The 13540-nt window shown below is 43.5% G+C and overlaps 1 protein-coding gene across 6 annotated transcripts in view; it reads right to left on the bottom strand.

Annotated features, from left to right (window-relative positions):
- ATXN7 (ataxin 7) overlaps positions 1-13540 on the bottom strand; it is an 88828-nt gene that overhangs the window by 54956 nt on the left and 20332 nt on the right. For 4 of the 6 annotated variants that reach the window (XM_063347717.1, XM_063347721.1, XM_063347716.1 and 1 more), the window contains exons 3-4: positions 8018-8287; positions 7351-7419 (exon numbers count right to left, since the gene is read on the bottom strand). In XM_063347717.1, the coding sequence (XP_063203787.1) occupies positions 7351-7419; positions 8018-8276 (328 nt within the window). In that variant the 5' untranslated portion in view covers positions 8277-8287. Of the gene's footprint in view, positions 1-7350; positions 7420-8017; positions 8288-8450; positions 8562-13540 lie in introns of those variants that run through there. The other 2 variants (XM_063347719.1, XM_063347723.1) reach the window with 2 other exon arrangements.

Here is a 13540-nt window from a genome sequence, read left to right on the forward strand (position 1 = left end):
TGGGAATACAGGTTACCACAACAGCTTATTCCACCAGGGCTGGCAAGCAGCGTTTACAGACAAATAACTGAGCATTTGAGTATTTATAATCTACTTGAGCCGATAACCTAGAATATTTGCTGTCACAGCGACCATTGCCAAAGCTAGCCATCATGACTCCAAGTGATGTGCGAGCAGCTGTGCGTGGAGTTTACTTTGATGAAGTCATACCCTATAGTATCTGGGGTTACCGTGAGTATCTGACTTGCCACGAGAATCAGTTTGAGAGCCACTGGGCCACCGGTGCTGGTTCACAGCTGCACACAGCCTGCACAGGCAGGGAGAACTTCTGAGCGTGCAAAGCCTTCTAGCAACAGGAACACCGATTACAATAAATTCATTGCCTTCCGTGACAACTGCTTTTACAGTTGTGCTACTCTTATCCGTTATACTTTGAATTCCCTTTGCCAGATTTTAAATGCTTGCTGCTAAAAACTTAAAGTCTAAGTACAAAGCTGTGTTCATCTCTGTGCTGTCACCTACACTGAAAGAATATCTAGGAAATAATGCTGAGTGTCACACATACGGGCAACTTCCACAGCAGTGGTGATCTGTGTGCATTAAAAGGGAAGAGAAACAATTTTTAAGCATCTTATAGAGTATTTAGAATACTTAATGACAAATCAAATATTAACATGATTTGTGAAACGTGAAATCTTTTCTGTCTTGTAAGTGACAAGAGATCACACGTATCCCCAGTGGGCCTTTGGTAGTTACAGTTGTAGAGTAGGCATAGTCAGAAAAGGTGTAAGAACTGTGTGCATGTTCTTTTATAGAGCCATTGCAATGGAAGAAATAGCTTTTAAAAGAGTTACCTCAGAGAGAGTAATCTGCATCCTCTTAACCCAATTTATTTAAAAGTACCCTTCACTAAGCCTTTTTGTCTTTCCTGCTCTACTTAGATGATAGTGTTATCAACTCATATGAAAGTCATATTTCTACACAATATTTGTCACATTGTTCTTCTCTTACTGAGCATTTGTTGTTAAATATAGAACAGAAACTATAGGAAAAGCAATATTTAATCGAGTATTATCAAGACGTCACCTGTTCTGCATAGGGATAACCTAACTAATCATACATACCACTTAAGAAGCATTAGAAAACAGTGAATTCCTAACTGTTATATGTGTGTATAGGCAACAATTTCAAAGGTTCTTATGAAAAAAAAAAAAAAAATCCTGCTTCCTCACATATTATAGATAGATTGAGGCAGTTTTGTGGCTGCAGTTCCAGTGGAAGTCCCTGAGGCCTTGCAATATCACACTAACACTGTGGTAATACCTAAAACCTGCAAAGTATCTTTAAAGCATAAAAGATGACACAGTTCTAACTTGCAGCCTAACATCACAATATTCTATTTATAACATGTGACTCATCTCGCCAGAAATAATTAAATATTGTAAACAGAACTTGGATAAGGGAAAAAATAACAAGAAAACGAGGGCCAGTCACTGCAGATAATCTCAAAAGTAGCATCCTTTCAAACTGCATGTTTTTCCAAGCTATCTCATAAAATCTCTACAATTTTCTTAAACAGTTCAATGCACTTCTAAAATCTCCTTGTAATTGTTTTACGATAACAAGTCCACAAATTCTTAAAACGCCTTGTGTAAATAGTCAATTAAAATGCAATGAAATGAAGAGGAGATTTATCTGATTACAGACTGCAAATAGCTATGCAGAATGTCAAAAAAGAAGCATGGCACTTTGTACTGCTACCTTAAAATATTTATTTCAATCTATTAAAAATTCTCACAGTGTATTTGCAGGCAGTCAAGGACTATAGAGCCCTCTAAGCATCTTTAACATGATTTAACACAACAAAAATCAACTCAACTGAGCACCTCCCAAGACTGAATAAAAACAAATTTAAATTTGAAATAAGATGCTGTCTCTTACTTGTATTTACAACTTAATATTGGAACAAAAGTTTCACCAATGCTTTAATTATTTATTGAACCTGCTGCTGGGAAAATTCTAGACCTTGGGTCTATGTGATAAAGATGCTTCTACTGAGCTTTCCTGGCCTGGTCCTGGATTTCACTGCTCATCCTGCCCGGCACGGGCTCAAGAAGAACAAGGGTTCATTTCGTAGCTGTTGGTACCCTCACAGCTCCGGTAACTTCCTAACATAACGAAATCTCAAAGCTTCTGCTGAGCGCCCTAGAGGTTCATGGAGTCTCTCTTTTCCTGCCTCCCTCCCCAGGACATATTACCTGTCCAAGACCAGGAGTTCAACTGTTATCAGGTGACATGATGCTGAACAGAATTTGCTCCCACCCGCTCTCCTGGCAGATTCCTATCTTCACAAAGTCTTGCTGAATGTCTTCTGAAGGTGCCTATGAAAAACTGACAATCTGCATTTCCACAGAAAATTCAACACTTGCTTTATTAAGACCAGTATAGTCTAAAAACCATAAGACTGGTACCATGCTACATCACCATACAGCCAGCATCAATTCTGACCTGTAATACCTCCGAGCACATCTAATGTATCTCAGTGACCATCACTCAACTAACCTCACCCTACGATAAAGTAACTGCCTTCTCGGCATCTCCCTCCATGACCATCGAGAGGACCACCTCACAGAAAACAGCTCAGTTACGTACAGGGTGCAATCAGAAACTTCCCTGGGATTCTCAGAAGCCCCACGTACAAACCAAATAAATCACTGGCAGACTGTGGATGCTGTAAGGGTGGCAAAGACCTCTTTTTAGCCGAGATTCAATAATCTTGATCAATGACAACTGATCAAATCAAGCTCAAGACCCAAGTTACAAATGTTCTGTCCTCCTATCCTTTGTTGCCAGTTAGCTATAAGTATGGTGACAGTGCTAGTGAAGCTTTTGAAATAGGCAGCACCAAGGGATTCGCCTCTCAAAGGATGTTAAAAAATAAAAAAAAGGGGGGGCTGCATCTGTAACTGAAAGAATGACACGCTCAAGCTCTAGTAAAGACACTCAATGGTTTTGGCACGCACCAAATGCACTATTAAAACCAAACACTCAAACAATTTTAAGCTGTCTAACCAAATCTCTCGTCTATTCTCCACGCTTTTATTTTCCATTCTGAGATGCTATAGTTTGCTTTGCATTTTTATTGTTATACATATTTCAAAATTATTTCATGAGTCAATATAAGAATCTAACAGACTTTCACCCCACCCACTTCAAAAGGGTTGCATACACTAACAAGTGTCACTGCAAGTAACGACGATCTTTGTTAAGAGCAGACAGGTTGTTTGCCTCTGTCACTCCACTACTGCCTTGGGGGGGTGGTTTGGGGTTTTTGTTTTATTTAAAACAACATGCAAGATAACTGGTAGCAACTGGAAATTTACTGTGGGGAGAATTAGAGTTTCTTGAGGGGGCGGTGAAGGAGGGTCAAGCCCCCAGTCCCAATGAACAGCTTTAGGCATCGTCGTTTCTACTCAGGGCTTCTCTACCCTTCCACAGAGCGGAATGAGCCAACCTGCTGCCCAATTTTGCTAGAAGCAAAAGTTCACCCTGTTGAAGCCTGTCAGAGTTACCATGAATGAACTCTATGCTTACAAACACAGCTCTATTTAGACATCATCTTCACAACAATAATGGGCTAGAAAAATTTTTTAAAAGAAAACTGAATTCACACAGGTTAGCAAGAATCTCCTGAAAAAATGAACTTGTTCGCCAAAAACGTTTCAAGCGCAAATTACAAAGTTTGACACTAAGAATCATTTTCTTGAAATGAAAAAGTGTCAGATGCTACAGACACATCAACCTCCTTTTGAGGTGTGCTGCATCTCCGAGATGAACTGAGTATATGTGAACACGTTGGCTGTATCTGATGACGCACCCAGCATCACACAAAATAAGTTTAAAAGACGCACTTTGGCAAAGTTTCATTTTAAAGTATAAGAAAAATGCATGAAGGAAGCTAGATTTTCTACGTCGCTGTTTTAGAATGCATTTATAGATTACAATGCAATGTGCTATACTTGCTTCATCAAAGCAAGATCTGTGTGGCAGAGGAATCACACCTTTAGCTGGTTCACAAGCAGTGAGTAATTAAGTGACTGCATGAGCTAAAATATTCGGTCATGTGAACTACATATGAAAATAACTGAAATACAATTGCTTCTAACACGCTCTTACATTGATAGGATTGCTCTTCAAAAGAAGACTTCAGTGTACAAAGTCACAGTAAATTATAAAGGGTACTTTAAAGTAAAATTTTCCCATGATGAAGGATGCTCCTTTCTCATTTCCATCTGTTGAGGATTTTCCGTACCAAAAGCGAGCCGGGTCCATTGGGCCTGTACCTTATTTCTGCAACTCTAATTTCTCCATGAAAGCTCAGCGTGGACCGTTACTGCCTCAAAAAGCAACATGTAGGAAAGCATACAGCAAGTTTCTTGCTTTGGTGAAGGTCTGCCAGGATCCCAGCAGGAATGATTGCATATTACGGATTAGCAGACTAGACAGCTTATAAGAACAGTGAAAAAGAAACAGGGAAGCATGAGAGACAAACATTGGGCGTTTGGGAAGCCCAGATTCAATTTCTAGTTCTTACTTCGATGTGAGCTTGGTTACGTCAAGGAGGGTTAGATACAGAAGAAAAGTGTTTGAGACTACGAACTAATTTTAGTTTCCTGATCCCTACATGGAACTAGCATCACTGACAGGTATTAAGGACTCATCAGGCTTCACAACCACCAGCGCGCGGAGAGAGGAGCTGCCTGATCAGCAAATAGGAAATGCCAGTGACAAAGGTGTGTCTGAAATCCTGCCTCTCTCCAAAGCTTGCAAATGTTGTCCTGGAATTACATATTTATGTCCTTTACTCCTTTAAAAGAATAACAGGCATCACTCTTTCCCTTTAAAGCATAACAAAAGGAGGAGCTGGTAATGTTAAGCCCCTTTTTAATACAGCATTATGACAATGGGAACGCTCGCTCTGCATTCAGGAGACCCAGACTCTGCTGCCTGCAAGCCTGAAATCCACCTCTTGCCACCAGGCAGGCTGACGATGAAGCTATTCCCTCTAGAAGACACAGAGAAATGGCATGTGGGGAAGGAAACAACTACAACCCATACCCCAGTGGGTATGCAGGCAGGTGGGGGCCTGACCTGAAAGCTGACAATTGTTAAACAAAGAAAATAGTTCTTGGTTTTGAACCCAATTCTAATAAGTGGACTGTAAAGTCATGTTCCCTCTTTCACTCCCTCTCCAAGCCATGAATATTTAATTCTTTTATGCAAACTGGAAGAGTTGCAATGCAAGGTTAAATTAGCCTAAATAACCTTGAAATCCTTTTGTGAAGTTGGGCCTCTGAGTTAACTCACAATCTGTAGAGAAATAACTTTCTTACACGAGTTCTGTTGTTAGCTGTATTTAAAATACTGTGTGGTACCACGACAAAAATCTTGAGGTTAGAGTTGATTTGACAAAATGCGTACCTTTGGTTCACCTTTAAGATCCATGGTTTAGACAATCCAATTATTTAATAAATGTTTGTTCCTCAATTTTGAATGCAAAATTCTTCCTGGGAAAAGGTATCAGTTACAGTATTCTCCAAGTCTCATTTAATAACACAACACACATATATGCTGGCATGTTTTCCCGCTCCCCTAGTTCTTTAAGTGCAAACTTAATTAATACTACTTTTTCTTTATTTTTGCAGTAGGCCAAGCTCCCTACAGACCAGCTACAGGTATATGCCAAGTCAGTGTCTCATCCATATGTCATAAAGCAAACAAAATAAATAGACTTCTGGAAGCCTGACAGAGCTACCAGGTTTCACTTTTAATTCTCAAAGTGTTTTATGAACTTTCAACTCACAACCCTATAAATCATTCACATGATTGGAGTCAGTGCAGAGAAGCTGTGTCTCAGTGGTCAGCCTATGCAAAAACAGTTGCATGATCTCTCTCCAGAGGGGAGAAAAAAAAAAATTATTCTTCACCCTGCCAGCTAATCTTTAAAATCTGGAAATCTTAGATGCTTGTATTTTAAGAGGTAGAAATAAGAAAGAATGTTTGAAAATCCTTATTAGTAAAATCTTTACTAGGATAATGTGTATGCTTATTGTTACAAATGCTGTTTTAGCACTTGAATGATTTGCCTATTCAGAAAAATAAATATCCAACACAACTATCAGATTGGAACTCAGCAATGAAGTAATAAAGTGATTTTTCAAATGCCTAAGAACTTAGACATACACTTAGAAGATGGCAAAATGGCACACGTGATTCTGAATGTCGCAGCACAGCTGTCTATTGCATCTCTCTTACAGGTCAGCGAACACCGACTCTGGTCCTAGAGATTGATTTTTTCCAAAATTTTAGCAACACTAGGAATTCTACAATAAACAGACATTTCGATTGAACCTCAACATGGATCACTGCCTCCCAATCTTACTAGCCTGCATCACCTTGCTTTAGGTTTCATTTGAGGTTTGTAGCTCACAAGTTGAGAAACGCTGAATCAGATAATCTCCTAAGGTCCCTGGCGAGTCCGGCCTTCTGCGATTGTAAACCAAGTTTACAAACTCAGTCTTCCACTTCTAACAGCATCAAATAAATTATTCGGGTCTAACCGATCTAGAATTTAAAACAGTGAGGCCTATTCTACGGCACACTTCTCATAAAGTCCGACAGAAGCAAGCTAGCACCAACAACATTAGGCAAGTTTTAAAACATTTCTCTGCTATAAAACAATTGTTAAACTGGAAAAACAAACAGAAGAAACTGAACATCACAAATGAGAGTCATCACTGTGGGGTTTTTTTCCACTCCTTGTTACAAAGTTACCAACAATCTATAGCTTTCATTCATCATCTGCTTACAACTTCAAGTAGCATTGTTACTCTTCAAACGAACTGGGCCATTAATGGGCTTTTGCTAATCACAGGTGAAAGGTCACTGTCATTTAGCAGTACACTAAGAAATAAACATAACATATAGGTATATCAGAGATAGGGATGAGTGTTCAAATACTGACATGGATTACATTAAGAATCATATTTTAGCTCAAGAGAAGATATTATCGGTGCTGGTCACACAGCTTCCTCAGGACTATTTATAGTCTTAAAGAAAAAAAAATCCTACTAGAAACACAGTAAAGACAATAAGTAACCTATGCCTTACCTCGTAGTTTTGAGATTATACATTGATTTAATAATAATGCTAATAACACCACTCACTGACAGGCCGCAAGTCCCAAATCCAATGTGACAGGATTGTAGTTTCCTTTCTCCTTCCCATGCACATCCTCTCGTAACTAGTTACGAGCAGGGAAACTTTTCTCCAAGAATGAATCGCACTCACCTTCTCGGCAAAGTCGCATCGCTTCTCGGTTTCTTCCGTATTCTTTGAAACTTTCTTCTAATGCTGTTCCTAAAACCAAAAAGCCACAAGATCTCAGACCCTGCAGGAGTCACAGAGTGGGGCTGACCTGTAGCCCGTTCCCCCACGGGAATAAACCAGCACATCAGGGATATGCGCTCCTAAATAACAGCTTCGGAGAGTCACCGATCCGCCGTCCCGTCCCCGGGGGTCGGGGGGGACGCTGTCAGCGGCGGGGGCCACCTCACCTGAAGCGGGGGCTCCCCCCGCCCCGAGCCCGGGCTGAATGGAGGGCAGGAGGTGCCGGCCTCCGGGGACTGGCTCAGACCTCCCCGCACCGTGTCCCGGATTACAGGAACTGGGGCAGGCGCTGCCCGCTCCGCGCCGCTCCCGCGCCCCCGGGAACCGCGTACCGGACAACGAACTCGGCCGCGACACTGGAGGCGGAGGCGCGGGGGGTGGGGGGGACACGGACCCAACCGCCTCCCCGGGCCCGGGACCCGCGGCGCCCTCCTACCGTGTCGTACCGGCGCCCCGCGGTCTGTCCGGCGGCGGGGCCGCGCCCGGGGCACCCCCAGCCCGGCGGGGAGCGGGGGCCGGGCCGGTAGAGGCGGTTGGGGGGGGGGGGGGGAGGGGGGAGGCCGCTCACCGTCGTTCCCGTGAAGTTTAGCAGCATCGACCCAGTGGCTCCAGGGCTGCCCCAGCATCGCCTCGGGGCTGGGCAGGGACCTGCGCTCCCCGACGGCCGCCATTGCCGCTGCGGTGGCGGCGGGGCCGGCGCCGCTCCCGCCTCCTCCGCCTCCGCCTCCTTCGCCGTGGCGGGGCCGCCGCTGCTGCCGCTGCCGCTGCCTGGCCGCCGCCGCGCTGCGCTGCTCCCTCCTGACGTCACACGCGGCCCGCGCCGACATTCTTTCCGCTGCTATAATGTAACGAGAAAAAGTCATCGGGCGCTTAAGGTGGCGCCGGGGTTTTAAGGTGGCGCCGGGGTTTTAAGGAAGCTCCGCGCCGCTGTCAACCCGCTCGCTCCTTTCCTTCCCCCACCCCCCCTCACACCCAGCCCCCTCCGGGCGGCATCGACTCACCTCTGCGGCGGCCCGGGGGGCAGGAGCCGGGTGCCCATTATTGTACTGGGGGGGGGAGGAGGGGGTGAGCTCTGCCTTCCTCTGCACCGCGTTTGCGCGAACAAAGCCGCGGAATGAGGAAGAGGAGGGAAGGAGTGGGGGGAAGGCTAAACCGCGACCCTACAAAAACAACGGCCGCATCACAACCCCGCCTGGCACCCGCTGCCCCGGGAAAGGGGGGGTGGGGGTGGGGGTGGTGGGGGCGGATCAACGACGCGACGCGGCGGGGTGGAGCCGGGTTTGCGCGTCCCGCCCCCTCCTCGCCGGTCCACCTTAAAACCGGCGCCTCCTTAAAGGCGACGGTGGCGGCGGCGTCCCCCCCCCCTCAACCCCTCCCCGTCCGGGGCCGCCGAACGGCGGCCTCGGGCGGGGGGGGGGGGACGCCGCCGGGAGCGATTGGAGCAACTTTACTGATGTATGTCAAATTACACACAAGTAAAATGGCTTAATTTGGCAAAATGACATCGATTAGCCAACTGTTTTTTTAAAAGCCGATATATCAACTTCTCGGTTTCGAACTCATCGAGGCGCTCACTTTAAAAGCGGGGAAAAAAAACAAACAAAAAAAACCCAACCAGCCAAACAGGTAAAGCGCACACCGCCGCTATTTCATACAACTTTGATTATCCCCTTTCTTGCTCTTTTTTTTTTTTTTTCCTCTTTCAAACTGGTTGTTGCATTTTTTTTTTTCCACCCCCCTCCCTTTTTCACAGCTTTTTTCCTCACCCCCCCTTTATTCCCACTCAAGATGTAATTCTGCAGCCTGGGCCTCAGGCTGTCCTTTAGTAAACCTTCTTCCGCTAGTAAAATATTTTCCCACTGTGTCGTGAGTACATCAATATTCCAGTAGAGGGAGGAAAGTGGCAGCAGAAAGATCAGTTCATCAGTTCAATGCACAAGACGCATTAGTCAGAGCACAGGAACGGGGGCAGATGAAAAAAAACTTCATTTTACAAGGACCGGAGGTGGAGAGAATTTTCTTTTCCCCACAAACTCACTAGGCTGAATATGTGTTTTGGGGTTTTATTTAAGCACGCAAGTTCAATTCTCTTAAATTGTTTCCATAGTGCTATACATGGGTGCATTGATGATTTTAGGGAAAACCCTGAAAATCCATCATGTTAGAAGGAGATCAGAATCGAAAACACATGTACAAGTTGTAGACTTCAAACAGAGGTGGCTATTACGAATTTGAGACATCCAAGTCAGGAGTACAGTCATCCAAAGCTCCCTTGGCAATCAGGGATACTTTTGGGATCAGTTTGGTCCTTTCTGCTCCAAAGCACTTTTTGAAGCATCCCCTCCCTTCCCGCTGACCACAGCAGTAGTCAAGGATGACCGTGCGCATAAATTAGACACCTTCATTAGGCATCCAGAATTAAGCGGGACGAATCTGCTCAGGAGTAGGCAGAAGAGTTGAGTGTGGAAAGCGCTGCCCAGAAGCCAACACTCCTTTAAGAGAATAAGCACTGGTCCAGAAACGCTACAATTCAAGGGGCTTAACTGAGGAAGCAAAATAGCCCAAGAAGTAGCACTGGGACTGACATGGTGTGTGAATACCCACGGACTGCTCCTACGCGTGAATGAGAACAGGTATGCAGAAAACAGAGAGAAAACACATGGAAGAGTTAAGTTAAGCACAGATGGAGAGTGAACAAGGAAAAAGGTGGGGCAGAAAACCAGCAGAAAACAGTGGATGATGTAGAGAAAACAGCCAAATAGTGGGGTGAAGAAAGCATAAACAAACAAACAAAAACATAACACAGCCTGAAAATGGAAAGAAAGGAAAAAAGGAAAACCCACAGTTTTAAACCTCACTAAATAGATTTAACAACATATTAATCATGGTTGGTGAAACCATGATTAAACGTATGCCTACAAACAGCATGCAACTGCATAAAACTGCAGAGGATGGTTATTTTGTGGCGTGAGACTGCAGGCATTTTTTCACCTGTACCAGCAGGTTTCATTCTTTTGCCGGGTGGTCCGGGAAAGCCATTCCAACAGGGAACACCCAGCTCAGCTGCTCAGTGCGAATCCGCAAGACAGTCTCCGGGTAGGACCTGAGGTACGAGAACTCTTAACGGGAATGAAAAAGGAAGGATGAATCTGCATCTTCTAAGAACAATGATAACGATTCACCGATGATTTTCCACAATGAAAGTGAAAGGATGCAGGAACTGAAGTGGGAAGGGACAGACGGGGAGAAGCTACACGGGTGTCAACTTTATCAGTACTCAGAAGAAAGAAAAACAGTGAATTCACAAAAAAGTCTGTCAAGGAAAAGAACTGAGGGGCATTACAGCATTAAAGAAAATCAAGTAAGTCAATTCTAGCCAAAAGGTACAAAATGATCAAAAAAGGACTTAAAAACTAAGAACAAATATTATTAGTGAAGACTCGTTGGTAGATGAGGTTCAGGATGAAATGACAACTCCCGTAGCTGATGCGCTGAAGTGAAGTCCTGACCCTCCCGTCAGCTCCTGCCGACAGCGGTGGGACTGGGAGTACATTTTGTGCATTCTAAAAATATGTCTCCAGTATGAGAGGTGTAAGGATATAATTGGGCAATTAGGGAAGCAAGAGATAAAAAGTTCATATAAATCAGGATGTCCGGATGATGAGAGAACTATCCAGCCATAACAAAACAGACCATTTAATTTAAGACCCACTACAGAAAAATATTAATACATTAAGAAAAACTCATTATGGTAATCTGTAGTTCACTCTCACCTCCAGTGAAATCAAGCAACTTCTCCCTTTATAACTATACACAGGACCGTGATCCCGCAGAACAATAATCATGAGCAGCACACAATAAAAAAATTCTACAGCAAATCATGGTGGTCTATTATCCTTTTCCCACAGATCCTGGGAACAGGTTGATGTGTATAATTTTGTTTATGAGAAACACTTCAAAGGGGGAGCTGAAGATGCTCAGAAGTGCTGGAAGACAGCTACTTTAAATACTGGAATATGAAATTATTGTGGATACCTACTATAAACTACCTGTACCAGGGGAAAAAACGATATTGTTAAGATTAGAAGAGTAATTTAAACTATCCTTTTCCGAGGAGAAGGAATAGGAGAATGGAGGCTAATAAATGTAAGTAAATCTGTGAAGAATTCTGCATTAGGATGAGAATGCAATAGATGCCCCTATCTGTTTATGCTGAAGATCGTATAACATTTTTACACCCAAATTACAAGCCAATGTCATTGCCATGTGTTAATAAAATACACAGTATCTAGCAAACATTGCAAACTCTTCCTTCTTTACTTAGCTATCAAATATGTCTTTAATGCAAGTCAAATTTCTGCAAGAATTGATGTCATAGTGATCTAAAGCAGAATAAGGAATACAAGGAATACAGGAAAATATATCTTAGACATCACCAAATACTGTAAATTCTTGAAGAGAATTTTACAGAGAAAACACCAATAGCGACACAAAGTTTTCAAGTGTTAAAGGTAAATAGATAAAACTGCACAAAATACATCCAGTTGATGATTTGGAAATCAAACTAATGTTTATTAATTTTACACAAAGTATTGAAATCACCTTTTGAATTTGGAAACATTAAAAAGATTTCGGCAACCTAGCTAGCAGATGAATCATTTTAATCAGAGGAATCAGAAATGGGTATGACCTTTTAAATTCTCATTTATACAGAGAGAATACAGTATTACAATTTATAATGATTAAAATACACAGCTATTCAGGTCAATTGTAACAAAACATTAGTGCTGAATTTCCATTTATTGAAATCAAAGCACTCAATGGGAACAGTTTGATATCAATGCTCTTCCAGGAAGCTAACTACCATGCGAGGTTTCATAACCCTGCCTGGTTTCTTGCCAGCTTGTCTACACGGCTCCTTGGCAATTCATTGAGGTAGACGACCCAGGGTTCAAGCACGGCCCACAGGACTCAAGAGTTCTTGAGACCACAATGATGCCTACCTATGATGTGAAGCTGCCTGAGACCGCATACCTCAGAATTTTGGCACGCTGATTAACATCAAATCAAGGATCCTGAGAACCCTTCTTCTCACATCCAATTGCTGCTTGCTGATGCTGCCTGCACTGACCACATGCTTAGCAAGTTAGCAACAAAATACCATACAAATTGGACATGGACAGGCCTATGGGACTTGACAGGATGCACGCAAGGGTGCTAAGAGAGCAGACTATGAGATTGCTGGCCAACTGGCTAACCTGCTGTGCTCAAAGGGTGGTAATGGCTCAACATCAAACTGGCAATCAGTCACAGACAGAGTTCCTTGGGCGTTGACACTGGATTCAATCCTATTCAATATCTTTTAAAATGATCTGTGTGATGGGAGTAAATGCATCCTCGCCAAGGCTGCAGATGACACAAAACTGAGAATACAGGTAGATACACCCGAAGGAAGTGCCACTATGTACAGAGCCTGTGACCAGCTGAAAGACTGGCCAGTTCAAGAGACACATTAAAAAAACTGGACAGGGTCCAGCAGAGGGACAACAATTGATTAGAAGGTTGGAAAACTTACTAAGAAATGAGAAGGAGTTGGGTTTGTTCAGCCTAAAGAAGAGAAGGCTCAGGTGGGATGTAATCACAGTCTTCCAATAAACAAAAGATAAAAAAGAGAAGATGGAGGTACTGTCTTCACAAGAGACAGTGTCAGGGCAAGAGGCAACAGGGTACAAGTTGCTTCAGAAGTTCTGTCTGGATACAAGAAAAAAATATTAACTGTGAGAACAATTAAATATCGGAACAGGTTGCCCAGAGAAATGGTGGACTTTCCTTTGCTGGAGCTATTCAATGCTTGGCTTGACCAGGCCTTGGATAACCTGTTCGCAACAGAAGAGTGGACCAGACGATGTCCAGAGGACTCTTGCAATCTCAACTTTCCTATGATTGTATGAAAATATGCCAGGTACTGCGGCCCTATTTAGTGACGAGGAGCAAGGAAGTAGATAAGAACAATGCCAACTTCAGTTTGCAACCCCAGGCACTCTGCGTTCACTAATACAGCCTCTTCTCAGGCTGCCGGAAAATCCTCAGG

The sequence above is a fragment of the Chroicocephalus ridibundus genome, chromosome 10 (assembly GCF_963924245.1).
Source record: "Chroicocephalus ridibundus chromosome 10, bChrRid1.1, whole genome shotgun sequence".
NCBI lineage: Eukaryota > Metazoa > Chordata > Aves > Charadriiformes > Laridae > Chroicocephalus > Chroicocephalus ridibundus.